This window comes from Trematomus bernacchii, unplaced genomic scaffold (genome assembly GCF_902827165.1).
Source record: "Trematomus bernacchii unplaced genomic scaffold, fTreBer1.1, whole genome shotgun sequence".
Taxonomy (NCBI): domain Eukaryota; kingdom Metazoa; phylum Chordata; class Actinopteri; order Perciformes; family Nototheniidae; genus Trematomus; species Trematomus bernacchii.
This window is the reverse complement of record NW_022987588.1, coordinates 1,647,642-1,671,729: the sequence shown is the minus strand read 5'-3', so window position 1 is coordinate 1,671,729 and position 24,088 is coordinate 1,647,642. Positions and strand designations below refer to the sequence as shown.

The following is a 24,088-nucleotide window of genomic DNA, read 5'->3' as shown; positions in this document are numbered from 1 at the left end:
TCTGTGGCTGAATGTAGTCCCAAGAAACACACATATAACTACAGCTTGAGAAATGTTTGCTAAAAACTACGTATATTATATTAATAGTAAATGTAAAAAAAAATTGTAAAAAAAGAAAATTAGGAGTCAACACTCATGCTAGCAGCTTTGCCTACATGTACTTAAGCACATCAGTCACATGTGCTGGTTTGTTGTCATACAAATGTTATTATTCACCACATAGTGAGGCAAAAGGAGAATTCAGGGGATTACAAAAATCAATATGGTTTATCCTCTGGGAACCATTAATGTATGTACAAATGCATCGCCGCATGCAGGGTAGGGAAGTTGGCAAGTGTTGAGAGAACAAGACACATGGGTTTTGGTGTTTTCATTTTAAGTGGCGTTTGGGAACAAAATATAAAAAAAACATTACTAGCTTTGTCCTTTCAAGACATATAAACTGTAATGGCTGAGGTAAAGGAAAAATAACAGTATCCTGATTTGTGGAATTTAAGCTGGGGATGGGCCTTACACCTGAGGGAAGGAAGGGCCCCATCCCCCGGTAATCCTCAACAAATTTCTCCAGAAACCTTGCGGGTAAAGCACTGAACAGAACTGACTTGTGCCAACGACTTTTCAAATCTAAACCAGATGGAGATGATATAAATACTGGCTCACACAAAAGCCGTACCTACCAACACATGACTCTTAATGTGCCAGCTGGGATAAGATGAGAACCTGATTGTAAATTCTGTCCATGAGGAGCAGCCAAAAACAGGTTTCACACAAGAATAACAACACAGTCAGAGGATCTATTTATGCCTGTTTTGGTATTCATTCATCCCCAAGTAACACATGTATACTTTCTACTGTCTCTATGCATTTGAGTTTTCTGCATGACTCCACACTGCCTGTCTCCTCTCACTAAAATCAGCTAACATTGAAAAGGCCTCGACACAGAAGCTGATTGAAACCTTGCTTGAGTCCGTGGGGGTCAAAACAGATGTTTAGTTCAATCACTGTGACTGTGGTGTTTTATTCTCTCGGTCAGAATCACCTGTCAGTCCCTGACAACGCACTGTTTGTGTGTAAAGCTACTATGTTATGTTCATAGCAGCAGGCTGGAGGAGCATGACACAAGAGAAGACAAAGTCAAGGCTGCCATGCCTTCACCGAGCACACAGCTGCCAGACCTTTATGATCTGTAACAACCAATAGCTTTAAACAGAAGCAAACACAGCCATTATCAGCAGTACAGTAACTTACATCCCTGTTACACATTTAACTATTAAGATAGCTTTGGTGATCTGGGTCAGAAAGTGTTTTTTAGATAAGATATGCACAGGGGAAATTACTGTTACTGATAAAGTGTGTGCATTAATATTGTTTATTTTCCTTTCATTATAAACTAGCAACTAAGAAACTAACATTATCATACAATGTGTTGCTGTTTGGTTATTAACTCAAGGGCACTTCAGAGATCCTGAGTATGACGGTATCAAATAAGATGCATATCCTTCTGACTTTCTGGAAAGAAAAGCCTTTTGCGTGAACATTTTGAAACTTTTTGTCTACTCTATCCGAGCATTTGACTCCCACTACAGCTGTGGTGGAAGATTTTTAGAAATGTCTTTATGTCCTCAGTGGCTTTCACTTCAAATCAAAATGCAACTCCTCCTTCCACATGACCATCATGGCACTTTAGAACGTTTTGTAAAATGTGTTTCTGTATACAGTAAAAACATTACTGTTTTGTACTTTGTACTGTCTTATGTGGGCATTCAGCAATAACAATAAAATAACATTTCAACTGGATCGTGAGACAGAGCTGCAGGGTTCAGATTTGATTCCTGCACATCTCGCTGCTGCTGTTGGTAAAAAAGATATTTCGATCAGGTTTCATTTCCTGAAGAACCAGCACTGGGCCAGATTTCCATTTTAGATTTTCCATCCTCACCGTGGAAAGTGTGAGGGGGAGCGTACGTCCTGTACAATGTGGCTGGAGATAACACTCGCTTTGTCACAACATTGGCGTCAGAATGAGCCAATTAAACAGATGGCCCCTGACCCCTCTCTCTCTCGCTACAACGTGGAAGGATGTAAACAAAAATAAAACCTCTGTGAACAACCCCACCCTGCACTCACAGCGCCGGCCACGCCTGGGCCAAAGGGAAAGACGCAAACACATGAAACAAAGAAAACACGCAAGTGGGTGGGTAAAAAAGGATGTTAGAGAAACAACAATAAAAAGAACATCTTCTAAAAAATGACTCTTTAATCACTTACAGTATAAGCAATTAGGCTGTGACATTTCTCTCCCGTTAGTTATTCGATAGTTTCCACCACAAACGCCCCACTATTCACAGCATGAGTAGACACACTGGAAATCAAAGCCCTAACTCTGGCAGTAACCAGTCCCTAAACTAAACACGACCACTAACTTTACCTCACTTCCATCGTTAAAATCATACTCCTCAGCAATATAATCCCAGCAACGATACCCACAGCCAGATTTCCTGAATGAAACGGGTGTGAAACTCACCTCAAAGTCCTCCAGGGGGAACTGTAGCATGTCCCGGAGGACATCACTGAGGATCTGTGTCTTCCTCTGCACCAACACATTTTCATATTCCAGCGGCTCGATCACCTTTGGCTTCACCTGGAGAACACAGAGAAAGTACACGGTTACTTTTGATGTATGCAAAGACATAGGAGGAAATGTGGCTATTTTATGCACTGGATCGAGGAGAGAGATGTCAGGAAATGAGGGAAGAGAAGGATGACATGCAACAACAAACTGGGCACGTTGCAGTTCATTGTTGACACATTCACTGATACATATTACAGACAAAAGATATGGCAGATAAATCCCCCCCAAAAACTTAAGCTCAAAGTGCCAAACAATAAGAAATAAGAATATAAATCAAATTGAAAAAAGGGGAAATGTGCAATGACATTTGATTTATAACCAAGTAGATGATAAAAAAATAAATGAAAGTAAAAATAATAGAAATTAAGCATATAGTTGTGCAAAGGAGTAGAGATAATAGTTAGAGTTGTGCATTGACCGGCTTCTACTGTACATTGAGTTTGATAGCCAGCTGCTCCCACATTGGGCTTTACGAACACATGCTATATGTCATATTCCATGCACTAAGTCTATCAGGGCTCCATCTGCTGAGAGTAAATGCATCCGCCTCAGCAGTGGGAAGGTCTTGATGAGCTTATCCCTCCGTGAGAGCGAACATGCATGACATATATGTCAAGGAAACAATCACACTCCACTTCAATTACAGGCACCACATGAAACACAATTATCCTTCGCATCGTTAAACAAACAAACCTCCAACATCCTATTTTACTTTCATCCTACTTGATGAGAATCCCTTAGTTTGTAAATGTTGTTTTAAAGCCGACTCTCAGGAGCAGATGTGGTTATTGAAAGGTGATTATGGATTTATGGTACATTACGTCAGTGTCTGCATAATGCTAAAGTATCGACCCACTAAAGCTGAGGATTGATAGAGCTTACACACAGTTACAGTAGCCATTAGATGGAAAGTCAGCTGTCAACACCTTTAGCTAACTGGACGGGAGGATAAATCTTACGTCCAGAGAAACAGCCGAGTGCAAAATGAACAGTGACGAATCGGCCGATTTCAGAGCTGAGCGACGGCTCGGCCCACATGTTGCCTCCACATCTGGGACTGATAATACTAGCATGATCTCAGAGGGAGAGTCATGGATATTGACCTGCTTGAATACATGTTGCTAGCAACCTTGTTAATAACAGAGAACAGCTCACATTGAGGACAGAGGAGGTACGACTGGTTTCAAGGACACGGAGGGGGATATCAGAGCAGGGATGGTGCCACCAAGTCTGCCAGCTAAAGCATGCTGGGACATTATCAGTCAACTGTCATTCACAGCTTAAACTGAACATAACACAAATAGAGTTACAAATAAATACAATCAGACATCAACAAACTGTATTCTCTCTCTTCCATTGAAGGGATACAGTACAGGGTCTGATGCATATCTGTTTCCAGGCAGGACAGGTACGTCAGGAAGGATTTCAAGATGTCTGAGAGATAAGATGTGTGTCTGTTTCTCGCTTGAATTGACCTAAATTGTGTAAAATCTTTCTACAAAAACCAGCCTGTAACAGACAGTGAACCCTTAAAAAAACCCAGGTACATACAGAAGCTTTGTCGTTATTTACTAGGTGAAAAAAACCCTGACTATGGCAAGTAGACACATCAGGGGAATTAACCAACGCCTTCAGAAAGTAAGAGGGAGTTAAGGTCAGAAGTGAAAGGAGTTGATAATGTACAGCTGGGGACGTTCAACACTTTCAAACAAAGACAAAGGGAGAGAGTCACGAGAGAAAAAACAGCAATTAAAAAAGGGATTCTGATATTCAAAGTAGCTTCTAAGATATTTGACCCCATTATAGAGATAGTGCCCTTTTCTCACGAGTGATGGATTCCTGACCTCACGCTGTTGTTGCTGACTATTGTTTCACTCCAAACCCCTCTGGGCTCTCCCACACTGTCAGTGGTCAGTGAAGGTGGTCAACCACACAGTACACTCAGCACTGAGCAAGAGAATGAACAAACATACAGTGCCATGTAAGCAACTGCTCTGTCATTCCCACAAAACCAACATGATGACCCTTGTGAAACACTTTTGTTGTATCATTGTCATACCTCAGAATAGGCTTATTAAGAACTCTTGTTGAGTCCATGTCTCTGAAACTGACAATAGTCCTGTTTCTAGTGTCTTTATAATACACCATAAACTATTTTGAACACAGTTAATAGTAAAATAAGTCCAGAACAATGCAAGCTGTATGTTTCACATCTGTACAGTTAAGTTAACAGACAGTCGTGTTTGGAAAGCCCATAAAACAGAGACTTCTGAAGTCATCTCTTTAACTCCCTCTCTACAGTGATCCAGCAGCTGTTTAGCTGCAGCACCACTCCTCCTCCCATCACTGCACCCTCACTTCCATGAACAATGGTGCTGTGTAGTGCCTCTCCACTCACTGATACATTCAATCTCGTTGCTACTGTCTTCTTCACATGGCCCTGCAGATGTAACAATAGGGCACCTTGTTCACAGGGGAGGAAGTTAACACTGTTGTCAGAGTTGACTTTTGATCCAAATAAAAATGTTTTACAAGCCGAGGTTATCTTAAAAAATAAACTTGAGGAAGCTGGTTGCCTCCAGGTGTTGGTAAAGTTCAACATTCCTCTATGCTGGTGCTAACGTTGCACTTTCTGATAGCGAGTGCAAATGAAAGAGATTTAAAGCAGACGTTCACATGACACCTGCTTTGGGACTTTATGACTGTGGTTAACCTTCGGAGCGATGCACTCTAAACAATGTCCTGACAGATCATAAAAAGCTTTTTTAAATAAATCAAAAAGGTCTCACATGTTTTTAAATGAAAAGTCTTTCAATGACTTACCACCACCTGTGGCACCGAGTCTACCTCAGTCTCAGCTGCAGCCAAGCTCGTGTACTGCTGCGGACTCTCAATGACCAACTCCTTCTTTGGAGATTTATTAGCCCTTCCTTGCATTGTCAACAGCTGTGGTAAGATATCTCCGAGCTAGATCCCAAAGAGAAGTGAGCAGCCAGCATATCCGATGGAGAAAATCCTAGCGATCGACAAAAGTTTGGGAAGTTTGCATTTCTCCTCACAGACTCACACACCCTCCCTTCTCAGACTGCTCTGTCTGACTGAAAGCAGTGGACTCACACACAGACGGAGGACATGGCCCCTCCTACACTCAGCTGTGCTGCCTGGGGGAGTTAAAAACCCTCACACACACACACATACAAAGATATCTGACCCCACACTATCCACCTGCAGTGACACAGGGTTGACAAAAGGCAAACAAAAGATATGCATTCCTCGAGTATTACAGTGTGGTCAGGGACTGTCCACGCCTTGTGTGGGACAGCTGTAATAAGAGCTGGCTTGAGTTTCATAAAGGAGAACAAGCTGGGAGAGAATGGGACAACAATGGGGCACTTCGTGTTACATTCAAAGAAACCGCCCAAGCGTCTACATACAGTGTGAGGGCACCAAGTGACGAATCGGCTGCAGCGATTTAGAAGTGATTTCTCCTGTAAACATCACAGATAAGCTGCCAGGCTCATCCGATTGTAGCAGGCGCTTTAGAGACAACATGGACAAATCTTGACCCGCATTAACTGCTAAAGACTGAGGAGCAAATCATTCAACTCCATCTGAAGCAACACTGCTGTATATCAAGTTAGTCATCACAAACTATGACAGTCAAATGAGTCACTGACGTTTTCACGGCTGGCTCTGACTGCAGCTGAGATTGTAACCGTTAGTAACCAGAGAGATTGTGTTTAGGTCGAGCTTCTGTCTCGCTGCTTGTTGATGCAACTGCTCGAGGGGCATTCCAGCACGACGCAGCCCAGTCGACCCACAGAGGAGTGGGCCCGACCTGCAGATTCCTCATAGGGCCACAGCAGGGGAGGATGTTATCTTTTCACGCCTGTATCTTAAAGCCTAAGGCGATGGGGGGAGGGGCCAGGTCAGCTGCTCCCCTCTCACAGTCACATGACCCTATGGGCCCCACACAGGGATTGGTATTGGGGTGCACCATGATGCCCTCAAGATTTCACAAACAGAGTTAGAGACAAGATCAGATCACTTCTGTCTGGCACATCACAAAGCACATTCTGATGACAGCGTCCGAAAAGATGAATATAAAAGTGAACTGCCCTCTGTCACTGATCCAGATCTATGTGGGTTCTCTGTTTGTGTTTTATAGATATAAGCTTATCCTCCGCATCAGGTGCAAGCAGGCTCTGAAGGGTGAGTTACACATGATTATCATCCTGGGGGAATGCGGGCTCACCAAGCGTCAAAGTGAGTCAAGGTACACTTCCTGTCTCAGATACCTGTGTGCTCTTAGTCACTTTTATAATGTACATATCACTGTTGAACTCAAATGTTTCTCAAATAAAAGGGAAGTAAATAACAAGCAGGTGCTTTCCAGAATGAAAATGGCAAAATACAAAAAAATGCATCAGGATTATATATATTTTTTCAACTTCTCTAAGAGCTACATTTCATTGGATGTTTATCCTAACCAAATTCCACTTTGGATGCTCACTGCAGACGATGCAGTGCACTCCCACCCCTCCTCAAACCACAATTCTCTGGACAGTTTCATATTTGTAAAACACATTCTTGTTTACTATATCACACTCTGTTTTCCCTCAAATGGCAACTTTGCATTCTGCCCAATCAAAGTCTGCAGGAACAGGAGTAGACATTTTATTGTTCAATGCAAATGCAATTTGGTGGACTATCCATTGAGCTACATTAAGATTACAGGCTACACTGATAACTCACTTACATTGTTGGACATTTCCTTTAATGTACTTAATTGTGCATAGAGAACTAATTGTTTGACTTTGATCTTTGAGTTTAAACAAAGACATCTCATATCTGAAGAGATAACTATCTTCAGACACTTCCCTTTTACTCCGCAGCCCTGGTATAGAGGTGTACACATGATTGGCGTGGCACAGTTCTTAAATTAAATTCAGACCTTGTAATGTCATGCAGATTTATCCATGGAAACCATTTCAAATGTGTTTCTTTGGGGCGATTTGGCTGAGCAGGAGGGCCCACTGAGCCTTTTAGTGGCAGAACAAACACTTGTGTTGAGCAACGAAGTTTTCCAATGGCCAAAAGCAGATGGACAGGACGTTTTAGAAAAAGTGTTTTTTTGCTCAAAAAAGGTTAAGTATGCCATGTGTTGTAATGAATTGGAAGTAACTATCGGACACAAATAGATTGTTTCTTTGATGACTCAGTACAGAGGGATGAAAAACAACTGAGGTCTGTAACTGGGCAGAATGTCATTTTTTATTATATTATTCTTCTGATTTTGGCATTGCCCTATAACGCTATACAAGACTATGATGTTTTAATTATGTCAACACTAAGAGCAATAGTGGCTTTATTTGAATTCCCATGCAACATCATCTTGCACAATAATCAAATGTAATCAATCTTTATAAATGTACATATAGTAATATTTGTTTTTAATTACAGTGTTGTTGACCAGTCAAAATGTGGCATGTCAGAGTGTAATAAAGCTCCTTTAACATTACCACGCCTGAAGTAATGCTGTGTGTCCCTAGGAAGACATTTACCCAAACATTTTAAGTAAACTGCTGTTTTATGTACATTACAATACTTAGTGCATAGTATTATAGTTGTCTGGATTGAGGTGGTTTCTTGCTCTCATTGCAGTTTCATTTGTTTGTCGTTATTGTTGTGCAACTCTTTCACATTTGTATTTTTTTTCTCCATCAATCATGTTGTAATGCTCAGCTTGGACATGACTATGGCCGGGCCTCTTGATTACATAACACAGGCTTGATGCAATCTCCAGGCCATCCCAGCATGAGCCAAAGCAAAACAGGGTGTAACCTGGAATGCAACAAAAACACGGCCCACCCCTCGCCGCCCCGCTACAACAGCACCAGGACCCACCATCCTCAAGCCTGTTTTCAGTCCATCCCCGAGAGAGGCCTGGACTGTGAGCTGAGAATGAGATTTTAACATGGAGGTAATAATGACACTGTAGCGTGTCTACACCCTCTGTTAATGACGTTACTGCTGTAGGACGTGGGATACAATGGCATCAGAAACAACAGGATGTAATCATGAGGCAAAGACAGTCGTCTCACACAACAATGTCTGGAGACAATACTGTACAATATACTATATATATGTATCATTGTTGTAATACCTAAAGCTAAATACAGGTAGTGACGAGAATTTAGGGCAGTTTTGATTGATCAGTATTGAATATTAATAATGCTGCTGTGTGGGAAAAATCTAACTGCTGTTGCCAGAATTTATTTTAAGTACATGAGCCTGAGTGCTGGAGATAATGGGCCATTGTATCAGTCAGCAGGACACACACACACACACACACACACACACACACACACACACACACACACACACACACACACACACACACACACACACACACACACACACACACACACACACACACACACACACACACACACACACACACACACACACACACACACACACACACACACACACACACACACACACACACACACACACACACACACACACACACACACACACACACACACACACACACACACACACACACACACACACACACACACACACACACACACACACACACACACACACACACACACACACACACACACACACACACACACACACACACACACACACACACACACACACACACACACACACACACACACACACACACACACACACACACACACACACACACACACACACACACACACACACACAGCTTTGACGTCCTGAGAACAGCATCAGGGTGGCTGAAACGTCTCAAAAGAAGGATGCAATCACCAAGAAAAACATCCCTGTCGCCAATCAAAGGTTGTTTTACCGTTAATCCATTAAGCTAATGCATACGAGCTGTATTGATGTAATTGGTTGTCAATGTCATCAATAATGTAAGCACAGTTTGAATGTTACATCTTTAGCAGGGTATATGCAGGAATCCTGAAGTCAAATGTAATACCTTTTAAGACCTTTTTTAAGACACTTTCCATACATTTTAAGACCTCATCGCCACTTCGAGTTTTAACCGGTTACATTGGCGACACACTTTACCTTACATTTACTATATACAGTATTGATTGTCCTTCCTCCTTATCTTCCAACTATTTGGACGCAAACTTGCATTTCCCCATAACGATGTTGTTTAACAACTGGCGTGAACGGACCTTCACGCGCTATCAAGCAGTGAGCGTGCGATGTCCTGTTCAGATGACGTCACATCCAACGGGATGCCATAAATAAACTACACAGAATCACACTACACACCTACGCAATGATTACATTCAGGCAAACTGTAGAATACAACCTCTTTGGACAATTGATATACTTATTGAAAACAAGCTACACAATGTAATACCTTGGAAAATGCCGTTTAATACTTTTTAATAGCCTTAATTTTCGCTAAATTGATTTATCAACTTTTAATACTTTTTAAGACCGATCGAAAATAGCAGACTTAATGTTTATTTTGAGATATAAGAGAATTACGATATGGAACAATAGTGATGTAATCCTCTATAAATAAGCAAATAGTAAAACCATTCTTTACAATTGGATATTTCTGTGTTGAAATTATGCTCATTAGTGAGGCCAACTTCTTAATTGACATACATACATACAAAATATATGTTATTTAACTGCTGATAAAGTTTAACCTTTTTTAATTGAATATTGTATTGTAAAAAAACTAATATTTATTTATTTATTTTCGAATGTATTTATATACATAAATAAGTAATATCCTCCATTTTATGAGAAGAGGACAAAGATTTCACAATGTCATATTAAACACACATGTTTAGACCAAGAGTATGACGCATCTTTGTCAAGAAAGAAAGGAGAGCATTAGTCAAGAAATTCAACCAATGAAATGGATACAATCTGTGACTGGTTTCTGGTTGATGAGATGCAGACCTGGTAAACTCCCCAAAATGAAGAACTTATAAACAAAGCATAATCGACTCATTAGGCATGGTTCATTGAAAGGAAAACATTCACAGGTCCAAGTTAGAAGAATTACTCCCCAAACATAATCGGATAAAAAAACGCTTTTATGTGTGACCAAGCTGACGTCACAGCTTTCTCTTTCTATCCCAAAAAAAACATCCCTCTGATAAAACTGGCAGACGATTCAGCGCTTCAGTTACAGCATTCAAACATTGCATAGAAATAAAAGGAAGGAAACTGAACTTTTGTGAAAGCAAAGAATGACGATACATTAACGCTGAGAGGTGTAATTGATTGCTTTCTCAAGAGCATGAGAGAAACACAACACTGTCGAAATAGAACAGCATACACATCCATGCATTATCTCAAACCAGTGACTTTAATTTGTGGAGGCAGATCCCTTCCTGAGGGAGAACGAGATGCGAGTTTCCACAAGGAAGGAAAAGGCAGAGCTGTTGCAATCAGCGAGTGAAATAACAGAGCAGTGTAAAAAGCCCTAACAGGTCATTTCATTACTTATATCCATGCCTAGAGTACAGATCACTTTCCCACACACAGCTTTGTCTCTGAGTGTGTGTGTGCCTGGCCTCTAACCCCATAATCCGGTTTTAAATTTCCCCCCAAATAATTACCTGCTGCAATCAGAAGGATTGAAAGGATAGACATTAGGGTGCATATCCTTTTATAACCTAATGGATTAAAAAGATGCAAATCGTGATGAGGAAGGACATCCTGTACACAGGACCATGTTTAATGCTGCTGTTGAAGTCAGTGTCTACAAAATAAGATTTGGACCCTATAGAGGTGCCCACAAACTAAAATAAAATGTTGTCAGATGAGTCGAAGCGGACAACATGTTCAAATAAAACAGTTAGTTGTGTGATAACAAGCACAAAATCGTCATTGCTGTGACATTGCACGCTTTAACACACACACAAACTCCCAAACCTGTATGCTACATTTCAGCCTCCTAGCTTGAAAATTGCAGCATGCCAAAGGGTGGGGACATTGTTGTGGGACAGAGCGAGCTATAGAGCTGCAGATAGAAATATGGCACACCTTTGGAAAGGTATGTATCAAATCATTAATGAAGTTATCGAGTTTATTCTAATAGGCCTATATTTGACATAGGAAGGGGAGCCAAATCTGAATGGCTCGGCAGCCCGTAAAATACTAACTGTTTTGTCTTATTGTGGGATGGTAGGCACTCCTGATTCACATTTGAGTGCACACACATTGAAAATGATTCTAATAATTCCTATCCATTCGTATTATTAGACTAACTCCATTATTTATAGATGGATTCATTTATTTTTTCTATTTTTGTCTTGGCTAATAACCTTTAACTGCCATACAGTTGCAAACCACATCCTCTGGTAAAACTATTGATTTACCAGACTGCGAAATGCTGACGGAGGATTAATTGACCCCGTCTGGATGATAAGACCATCCCTGAGCCAAAGAAGCAACCATGCCCTTGACCTAAATCCCTGCTCTCAGCCAGGGCCACTGTCACTCTGCTCTCTGCTGTGAAGCCGAGGAACCACCGGCGGGAACGAGTAATCACACACTCACACACACACACACACACACACACAAACACAGACAGTATAGGAAGCAACACAAACAAGAAGGGCAAGGCAAGCTGGTACGGAGCAGCAGAAGCCCTGCCAAGCCCGCTGGTTCACAGATGAAGAGCGGTGATTGATTTCCAGCAGACACAGAGCTCACTGTCCCACTGCCACCCCCCCCACCCCCTCATCCTCATCCCAGCCCACAGAGGCTTTAACCCATGCAGCAGTGCAGAGGCAAGATCCAGCCCTCCCACTGCCCTACATTTCACACTGTTAACACTGACGGTTGCATTCTCAAAAGGCTGAGTGAGGACGATGATGAGTGTTATTGCTTTAGTTGCGTATGTAATCAATTAAATGTGACAGACACCAGAACCAGTGCCAGTCAAATGAGTGATTTGTTGATGTGGTGAAACGGTTGCACATAAATATTGTAATATCAGAAACATTTGAATCATTCATAACATGTATGTCCTGCATGTTGCCGTCCTAATAGAAGAAATCAGGGAAGGAATGCCGCATAAATAATTTGCAAAACATGTAAAAGTGAAAGACCCACTCAGGCCCAGTTCTTTAGGAGGAGTAGTGTTTATGTTTTAGAAATGAAAAGGGCAGCACGCTATACACAGCATGTACTGTGCTGGTTCTGAATGAATGAATCAAAAATAATTTGCATCATTCATTTACTAAGAAAATGTATATTCTGCTTTTCTGTTTTATACAACTTGGTTTAGCTATTTGTTAACATCATCACTAGTTGTATGAAGAAGTGAGAAAAATAATAATAGATACAGCATGATTACGTGTTGGATGAAAGAGCAAAAAACTAGTTAGAAAAGTATTTTATTTATAGATTAATCATCCGCTTAATCTCATCACACACACACACACACACACACACACACACACACACACACACACACACACACACACACACACACCACACACACACACACACACACACACACACACACACACACACACACACACACACACACACACACACACACACACACACACACACACACACACACACCACACACACACACACACACACACACACATCACACCACACACACACACACACACACACACACACACACACACACACACACACACACACACACACCACACACACACACACACCACACACACACACACACCACACACACACACACACCACACACACACACACACACACACACACACACAACACAGCACACACACACACACACTACACACACACACACACACACTAACCACACACACACACACACACACACACAACACCACACACACACACACACACACACACACACACACACACACACACACCACACACACACACACACACCTTGAGTACTCTGGGTGTTGGGAAAGCTCTGGACTCTCTCCGGCTCAGCGCCCTCTCAGCCTCAGACGGCCCGATGGGCTCCCCTCCCTTACAGATGTAGTCGCTACAGTTCCGCTCTAACACCGTACGCAGACCATCAAACACCACCGCGCTGGTGGTGCACCCATTCCTCCAGGTCCAAACAGGCATCAGTCAGGAGTGAGTGACCCAGTTTCCTCACTCGCCCCCTGCTCCTCCCTGGTCCATGATCTCTGACTCTGACTTGCAAATCCACAGCTCCCGACCCGGGGAGAGTGCACTGGTATCCGGGCAAAAAGGATCCAGAAAAGAGAGCCCAGGAGCACAGCTGGAGGATGAGTTTATTCAGTCTCACTGTAATTCTTAGCTGCCCCAGTCTGAGCTCGCAGGAATACCTCAGTCAGCGGACGAGATACAGTGAGTGAGTGAGAGAGTGAGTGAGGTAGAGCAGAGAGCGAGGGATGGGGGATGAAGGATGCTGTGTGAGCTCCGCTGCAGCTCCAACCAATGCTGAGCCTCGCATCTCGCTTACTACTATGTGCTATCTAAATTCTCCCTATTTTTATTCTTTCATATCCACATTTACATAATGTAAAATTGAATAGACATTAAATGAATCAATCCCTTAAATGTTTTACTCCACAAATTGAGATTCCTTTTGGGAGGCGGATGAATAATTGTGGGATAAATAGGTTAGAAAAACAGAGTCTTATATCCAGAGGGAGTCTGATTCCATGGTCAGGCAAACAGCAATATGGCTGAATGCTTATTTAGTTCAGCTGACAACCTAGAGCCACTGGCAGAACAAATGTATGATGAATCACATTGAATGGGTGGCATATAATATGCAGTAGTACAGTAAGCACCCTACTATATGTTGGAGTACAACAACATTTGTTCATTTGTGTATCAACTACTCTGCATAACATTTTGTATTAAAACATCAGCTATTTACTGCAGTAATATTCAATCTGTTGGAAACCCTGTGACCCGAGTGGAGCCTCAAAGAAATCTGTGTTTACAAAACATACCAAGGACATGGGAGGATTTAAAACTTTTAGGCCAAGACATCAAATAGGGAGTTTTTGTTTTTTTCCATAAAAGATTAGCTGCTGCTTGATCACAAGCTGGCCGCTCTGCCAAGAACACAGATATATTGTGAGTGGAACGACAACATTTGATCATACAAGGGCTTTTAAAAGGCCAGGGAAGGATTCATCCGCTAGCTTGGCATTTGATTTAAATGTCTCTGGACTTCAATGAGGAGGACAAAAGATGAAAGCAGGAAGGCAGCGAGTATATTGAAAAAAGATTCAATCTTGGAAACGGGCTGGAAAAACACTTTCCTGTCTCTTTAGTTTGTCTTTCTGAAGGGCATCTGAAAAACACTCAGTTCCATATCGTCCTTATTACAAAAAGACATATGCATTCACCTGTGGGATCTATGGAGTTCAAACTTCAGTTTTTGGAGAAAAATATTTAGAAAACCCAATGAATCAATTCTCTCGAATCTCTTTTACTGAACCTGAAGATAAGCCTCTACCAAAAGAGCCAATCAAAATGATTTGCATTCACTTCTCCTCCAGCAAGAAGATTAATCCTGTTAAATGTGATGCAAGCCTCCCTCCCCCAACATTTAAACACTGGATCAGAGATACTTGGGGTTCTTCAGCTCAGAAAAGAATTGCTTTTCATTGGTCTACTGACAGATTCTTTAATGTGCCTTTTAACACATATAGTGATTTCCATTTGACTTAGAAATGGGAATTATTCCTATTCTTGCAATCCAAATCCAAATAAATAGATTTCGGAAAGACATTTTGTCAGACCCATGTTGTCACCCTGCTGCCGTTGCCCGTGCTTCACCCTCTGATAATGAGGAAGAGGGGGGGAAGACAAGGAAACAGGGCAGTGTTCATCTTGGTTTATGTATCTCTGCTTCTTCCCTTCCTGCAGCTGCAAGTCGCACACTCAAAGACCCCTTATGAACTCAATGGGTATTGTAAAAAATAATCCTGCTTGTCAGAGGGGCACGCACATGCTGTATTTACTGAAACACAGCAAAGTCCACCACAGCCTCCATTACGCTTGGAAGAAAACACATGCAGGCATCTATCCAGAAACTTCCTTTTAAAGGTGAAAAACATTCACCTTTTAACAGGTTCCATTAAAAAGGTGCTGACACAAGCACACCCATACAAACACATTAACACAGGTAAAGAAAAAGTAAAGATCCCTAAATTCATGATGGTGCACTAAGCCGTAACTGCCTGCCTGCGTTTCAGCCTGCTGCGGTGTTAATATTTCAGTAGTGCTTGACACACTGAACTACATTCGAGTGTATGATGAAATGAACTGAGAAAAGCAGCTGAGTATATGAGGGGATCCAGAAAGAGAGAGAATTGTAGAGAGATACTGAGAGAGGAAGGGACAAGACTTGAATTATGCATCATTGATCTGTTAGGAAATGTATATCCTTTTTGGTTTATCCCTTTTCTCGCACCTCGGATCAAAGGGATTTTGGGCTTACTCTCAATAAAATAACAAGAGGCAATCATGCAAGAACCGGTAAAACTGCAAAGTCATAAATCCCCTGTTTCAGGCGAACAGACACTCTTTCTTATTTGTACATTGAGTGCAGATTGCTAACCCAAAATGCGTACATTATACTTAGTTGGAATAATATGCACGTGCCAAAAATCAATGTCATGTGGAAAGTTTGATTCATCTTTTAACGTTATGTTGCATTATTAAGAAGGAACCATCCTTTCCTAATTCAGAATAAATTGTTACGTTTGCAATAACAAGCTGTGAAACTGCTGCCAGTAATTACTAAGTGGTTAATTTAAACAGGACCTAGAAAAAGAGATCAGTGATGCACAACTGCACACAGACATTGTTTCAATTGTCACAGCTGCTGGGGATCATAAATCTATATAAGACATATATTGCAGGATAAATAGTCCAAACCAGCTGGTCAAGGCCCAATTCTTACAAATACAAAAACATGTTGTGCCAATACATATTTACCCTCACACCCCAGTAGAAGTAAAGCCCTCCAACATAATTCGGCTATAAATTAAATTGACTTGTTAGAGGAACGCCCATGAGGCGTAACAGCTGGTTATTTGCATTTCGAAAAGACCTGTGCTTCATCTAATCAGGAAGCTAAGTGAGCGTATACGGTTGTGACTTAAAATTAACTATGAAAAACTCCAAAATATTAAGATTATGGAGTGTGTTGTAGGATCAACTACAGTATGTAACTACCAGGTCTTAGGTTTGAATCCAGCCCTGTCACTACCATGTTTTCTGTCTACATGTTAAACTATCTAGTGAAAATAATGCCACCATAAAGTTTTGCTGTATTCTGCAACAAGCATACTCTACTGGATATGAATTATTAAGGTAAGACAGAGGATGCTGAGTCATTAGGCGAAGCAGTTTTGTCTACCCTTGTGTCAAGAAACGCTGTCTGCAGCAAGTGCCTTCAAAACAAATGCTTCTAGGAAAGTAAAAAATATCGTTTAACAGTTTCACATCTCTAGTTGGCTGTGACTCAGTTGAATCAATATAATACGGTTTATGTTACTGCCTGACCATGTATCCATTGCAGTGCCCCTGTGCAGCTTGAGCACATCTATACTGTGCATGTCTGTAGCTGACAGATGAAGTGGTTCTGTAGCCTTCGGCAGAACACAGTCGGACTGTGTCAGCCATACTAAATGTTGAGCTGGAGCTCCGGGCAAGGCTACAGTGAGGATGGTAGGGGGGTCAAGTGAACTGTGGCAGAGAGCGGGTCTTTCTGTGGTTGGTCAAGTGTGAAGCTCCTCTCTGGGATGGGGAAGCTCTGCAAGAATCTGCAGCTGCAGAGGAGATAAGAGCGGGGCTGAACCACTGCTGTGAGGAGCTGCATGGATTACTGCTGCTGCAGAAAGGCTTCACTCCACAGAGTGCTACACTTCCTGGCTTAGTGTTCAATATGATCCCCACAATGTGTTTGACAGTAGGAATTTATTATAGTTTACAGCTTCAAATTAAACATTCAGAAATATGTTGTATTAAGTAAAACATGATCTACCTCAATATATAATTTAAGGTATTACTTATTATTTCATTACTTGAATATTGGTACCAGCCAATCAGAGTCATTATTGCGAATCTTTGAGGATTTTAAACCAACTACCTTCAACACTTCAAATCAAATCACCCTTTTCACTTATTACATAATATTTTCGCAAAACGTTCGATTGTTAAAATGAATATGTTCTTTTAAAACTGCCTAATATTCTCTAAACAAATATATTTTTTGTTTAATAAAATACAAATATACCAATTGTTCAAAAGATTCAGCTGATAGAATTGATTTATTTTCCTCAAATACCCAAGGTACTTGACAACAATAAGTAAAATGCAAAACCATATACAGTATTATACAAATGTACAATATCAATTATACTTTCAAAGGATTAGCTAATAAAAAGCCTATCTGCTGCATATGGACACCATCACTGGCCCGCAGTAACCCCCAAATAACACCACTTGAACTAACAGAGCATTTTCAAGCTGTTAGCAGCAAGTGGTGGGTGTAGCTGCACAGACAAGATCAAAGCCAGCACATGTGGACAGAGAGGGTCAGCTTGAGTTTCCCCTTTCACACTAAGGAGTGGACAATCGCACAATAAAGACAGAACGGTCCCTGCGTGGCTCGGAGGAGGAGAGGGGAGTTTAAGAGGAGCTGGCATCTCATCTGAGGAGAATCTCCAGGAGGAAGGTCAAGTCCGCAGCTGGCCATGTTTCCATGCCCAGGGTCTGCTGTGGAGCTCTGCAGGTGTGAGTGTGAGTGTGAGTGTGAGTGTGAGTGTGAGTGTGTGTGTCCAGAGAGAAACCACAATGTGGGGCACCACAGTGACATCACCCACATGTCCAACAGTGCAGGGCAGATAAAACCGGCAGGGCTCCCAGCTAGAAATCTCTGGGGACTCCAAAAAGGAAGTGGCTGTTTCCTGCTGATGTGTGTATGTGTGTGTCTTTGTGTGTGTGTCTGTGTGTGTACGCTCCCATAACAAGAGCCGCATCTCTCTGACCAATGTCAATAAAAAGTCCTTAACACAAGAGAGTTTTATGGATATTTTGTCAGAACAATGCTGACCTCCTCCAAAGTTCAACAACAGAGATGGAAAGAAGTAAACGTTTTATTGAAGGAGCACAAAGCCCCAGAGAGCTTTTTGAGAAGCGTGCTGCCTCTAAGTTTCTCAATAGTTTGTTTGACAGAAGGGCATAGTTACACATGTGGGTGAGCTACAAAGATAGGCCTGGAATTTCAATAAGTCAAATGCTTCACATTTTACATGCCAAGTTTACATTACAATCCCAGAATACTTCTCACGTAACTCAACACACAACAGAGTGGACTGAATAGGATAGCTACTGCACACATTAAATGTAAGTATTTCTTTGACCTGGAGTTGACATCAGGTTATCCTGTCCCTCTTAAAATGTTACAAACCAAATAGGGGCCACATCCTTTTCCTCTTTACTTGGTATTTTGGGATGGTTTATTTATCCCAGGAGAAGAAAATGACCCATTTTCCTGAGGGGTACCGCTTCCTTTTCTTTGTTGTGGTAGGTCGACCAGGAGCAGAATAAGTATATGTTGCAATAAGAACAGAAGCACAAATTAAAAGTATGAACACACACACACACACACACACACACACACACACACACACACACACACACACACACACACACCACACACACCCACACACACACACACACACACACATCACACACACACTACACACACACACACACACACACACACACACACACACACACACACACACACACACACACACACACACACACACACACACACACACACACACACACACACACACACACACACACACACACACACACACACACACACACACACACACACACACACACACACACACACACACACACACACACACACACCACACCACACACACACACACACACACACACACACACACACACACACACACACACACACACACACACACACACACACACACACACACACACACACACACACACACACACACACACACAGTTCCTTAGTGATTTGCAGCCTTGTTGGATCTGTAGTGAAGTTGTTTTGTAGGTTTGGTTTATCATTAATAGATGTTACTAATGAAGCAGCAGCATCAGAGATGGTCTGAAGCGACGCCAAGACCCAAGGGCCTGCCGTCACCCTCTCACCCCTGCCAACTGCAGTTTGGCTCCACAATAAACAACACAGAGTAATCCCATAAAAAAAAATTGCTTACTCAAACCGTCAGTGCATGACAAAACAAACCAAATTGTAAACTTTAAATCTCTGGGAAATAAAAAGCTGTTGAACATGAACGCTAACTGTCTGCACAGCACACAACAACAACCCACAGGGGAGCAGTAAAGAAAAACTAATGTAGAATTGATTTAATTTCTTATCACATTTCAGCTGAAGGCAGAAGGTGGCACAAACATAGACCCCAGCACACAGAGCATATTGAGAGGGTCTACTCGGATGTAAAACATACACATGTAATAGTGAATGAATGATGTTACTGCCACCTACAGGAACATAATGATACTACACTAACTCAGTTTTCACAGCATATATCCCGTGAAGTAATAATTTATTTCTGTTTCATTTCAAGATGATTAAATGAGGGCCAAAAATATACTTTATAGGTTTTGCAAAGCCAAAAGAGTAATTTACTGTAGATGCAGTGATGGTCCTTTCTTCAGCTACCCCACCTCCACCGTGAGATATAATACTCTATCGAGACAGAAGAACACTTTCCTCCCTGCACTCAGATTGGCTATTGGTACAATGCAGCCATTGTTTGTCACATGTGTGTCATTTCCAGCAGCTCAGTGTGAAAACAATCATTCCCAACACTCAACTCACTAAACAGGAAAAAGAGGTGACCGTTTACAGACTGGACTGCAGGGGAAGAGAGAGTTACAACAATCCTGCTAACAGTATGTTCACAGCTCTAATAACTCAAATCATACACACAGGCCTAGTGATAACTGTGATAAGCTGTGGGTTTTCACTGAACTTGCTACTAGTTTTGGTTGATGATTGTTCAATACAAGCTAGGAAACCAAAACATCCAGGTGTTCTGTGTGGCACCAAGTAAAACAATGCTACCTCAGGCCTCCTTCACACGGGAACGTTTGCGTTTATGCACAGTATGCGTATTCAAAAAAGTCTTCCGTTCACATGCATTCGTTTCATTTAACGTGTCTGTTCAAACGAGACCGCTGGAAACGCTGTAGTACATATGCCGGGATTGTAAGTGGCGCTGTAACTTCCGCCAAAATACACCAAAAGCAGCGAAGAAGAGCAGCCCCGCAGCAATGTTGCCATGGCTACCCTTCTGTTTATGCCCCGCGGTGTATTTAGCAACATGTAGTTCATGTAATTCTCCATGTCCACTTGTTGCTGATGGTTGTGGTAGAGGAGCTGTAGATTTTGCACTAATATCTGTAGCATGGTCAGTAGCAGTAGCACTAGCAGTAGCTACTGACAGGAGGAAGTGTGTGTGGCGATTGCTGGTATTCAGCGGGATATAGTCATTTCCTCAGCATATGGATAAATGCAACGGGGAAGTTAACTGAAAGAAACCGAATCTGTGGATATTGCATCGACCGACCAAGAAGCACGTCTCCGTGGAGAGGACGCGCTCAGAAAGAGAGATATTCTCTACAAACACCGGGTGAGATCGCTCCTCTGGGACACGCCGGTCCTCTGCCTACAAACATTTCTCTTTTTGCCACAGACGGGCGCAGGAGCAATGAACAATAATGGCCTGGATTAGGCAGTAAAGACAAGTTTGGTGTATCGCAGAGCGGACTTTTTAATTTTGTTTGTGTTGTTTGGCTGGAAAATTGTCAATATAATGGATCAATGCATGAAATCTGACTCTGTTTATTTTGTTTAAGGAGTGTATTGGGCGTTAACAATTCTGGTTTGCCTTTTATAATATTATTTCATTCAAGAACCCCTTGTGCGTTTAATTACACAGCTATTTTTGATAGTTGCTACAGCAGTGAGCAGGAGAGGTGGGGAGAGGTGGGGCTATCGTTATTTTTTCAGGAAATATTCGTATAGAGGTGATTACACGGACTCGGTTGACCCCCCAGAGCGTTTCGTTTGCAAATCTATCCACCTTGGGACCCGTTATCGTTTGTGGGGTCAGTTTCTATCGGCCTCGTGTAAATAATAGGGCTATACGCACGCGAAACTATGCAGATACAAGCAGTTTTCTCCTCGTGTAAACGGCGCCTCAGTGACAAGCTGTCATCACTGTGGTGCGTGATTTAACCATAACAACCCTCACCAGGTCAGCGGCCTGCACCCAGGTGTGAGGAGGTTTTAGAGAGAGTATTGTCATCATGTTCAGGCTGTGACATGCAGCTGAGAGCTGAGAGCTGAGAGATCCTGAAACAAGCCTGTACTGGCACGAGGTGACGCGGAACAGCTACACCATTAGTCACGAGGCCCAACATTGTTTTAAAGGCTATAACTAAAGAAGGTACTGTACAGCACACAGTGAGCTTCCTGTCTGCATGTATCAATCAGGTGTGGTAATGGAACATTTCCTGCAGTAACAAGACTCATTATGTCACAGAGGGTAGGGTACTCTATACATTTGAAATCATTTCGAAACCATTCATATGTGAAATCATATTACTCATTTACAAGTGAATACAATCTACCAGAGAATACATTAATGTTGTTTCACGAAATGTTGATAGTTAGTGAGTAGATTTAAGCTGTATACATCTGAAACATAATATGGCTAGCTTTCTTAAATTTAATAATAAATAACCAACTACTGAAACATAATACGTATGTTTAAATCCATCTACCAGTAATTGCAGGCTTCAGTTGACAAAATAAATGACTCAAAGCCTAATCATTAACAGCTAAATGACACACTAAGTAAGGTTTCTTAAAAAAAAATATGAAGCAATCAGCAGTTAAACCATAATCCAGATATATTGTTTTAATTTTAGAGCAGTTTATGGATAATATCCTCAAATAGTTTTAGGAAACAGATTTACTCAAAAATCCCTCAATGAAAGCCAGTTAGACTGAGCAGATGAAATAGCAGCAGTTGTCTCAGCGTGTTACTGTATGAACATTTAATATTGAAGGTGTCAGGTGAGGAATGAAAAGGCAAACTAAGGAAGTTATTGTTAATCTAATCTAGGGCATTCTGGGAGTTAGGTGTAATTCTGAGCTGTAGTGAGAGGATGGATTAATGTATATAGCCTCTAAACTGCAAAACAGCATGAGACAGGATTTAATGCGAAAGTGGAACCAAAGACAAATAGGATGAGACATAAGAAGAGCACACTAATGGAGATAATAGGTCATTAAAGAAGGAGAAAAACACAAAGGTAATGCAACCTTTAATACCTAATTCTAGATAATCCGCACATTTTATTATGGTTTGGCAGCGACTTGAAGGCGCCGTGTTGCAGGAAGATAATTGGGGGGTTGGAGGGTTTAAGGGGCAGGAGAGTGGGGACCTTAAAGGATCGGTTAATCTTAGTTGGCTCTTTGTTTGTAATCAGTGGCAATCCTCTTGAGTCTGGTTCAATGAACGCTGCTGACAATCAAGCACCTGCACCACTGAAGTGGCGGTGGATTTAACTGTAATAATACCCAGCAAAGCTCCCTGGGGAGGACCCAGTCAGATACCAGAAGCTGTCATCCATCGTGGCGACTGCAAAGAGGATAAGATATTTTTATTTTCCAGACCCAGGAAATGTTTTGTAAGTCTAAACTGCATCAATCTTGCATGTAAAGTCGAATGATATGATGATATACATTATACACAGTAAGGTGATGAAAAATGTTTAACCATCTATGACTCACAAGCGCAATATGGTTATTTTAACGATATACCTCGATTACATCTTCTAAAACCGGTATACAAAATAATATACTTGACACTCCTACATTATTAGTATGTTGATGTCATTTGAGTCCCTGATACGACAGCTAAATGTATTATTTTTGAAGTGTAAACTGTATTGGGACCATGCGGCATTGTGATCGGTAAATAAAATAAGTTATATAAATGTATTGATTTTCATTGCCCACAATACATACTGGCAATAGACTTAGATATCATGATCATTTTGGTGATTATTATTTAAAAATATACGTTATCATTAGGTTATCTCTCCTCATAAGATTGGTATTGAAATTGTTTTAGGATATCCAGGAATGGCACCTCCTCGCCTTCTTCCTGTTGTAATCACACTTTGTTGGCACAGCCTTAGCTCACCAATCTGTGCACCGACAACCCCTCTCAGAGCTCCCCACCCTTCCTGACAGAGGAAACATGTTATGGGATACATCCCTATTGTAGAAAAGTTGGACTTCAGTCAATATTGAACTGAATTTTGTCTCATCTCTGTCCCTTGATTAGACAACGTTTTAATGATAGGAACACCCCTCTTCGTCCAGTAACACAA

At 41.5% G+C, this 24,088-nt stretch overlaps 1 protein-coding gene across 12 annotated transcripts in view; it reads right to left on the bottom strand.

The window, feature by feature from the left end:
• zmp:0000001200 (dedicator of cytokinesis protein 9) overlaps positions 1 to 24,088 on the bottom strand; it is a 73,715-nt gene that overhangs the window by 38,865 nt on the left and 10,762 nt on the right. For 10 of the 12 annotated variants that reach the window (XM_034128498.1, XM_034128500.1, XM_034128501.1 and 7 more), the window contains exon 2: positions 2,525 to 2,641. In XM_034128498.1, coding sequence (XP_033984389.1) covers positions 2,525 to 2,641 — 117 coding nt within the window. Of the gene's footprint in view, positions 1 to 2,524; positions 2,642 to 5,455; positions 5,733 to 24,088 lie in introns of those variants that run through there. The other 2 variants (XM_034128499.1, XM_034128509.1) reach the window with 2 other exon arrangements.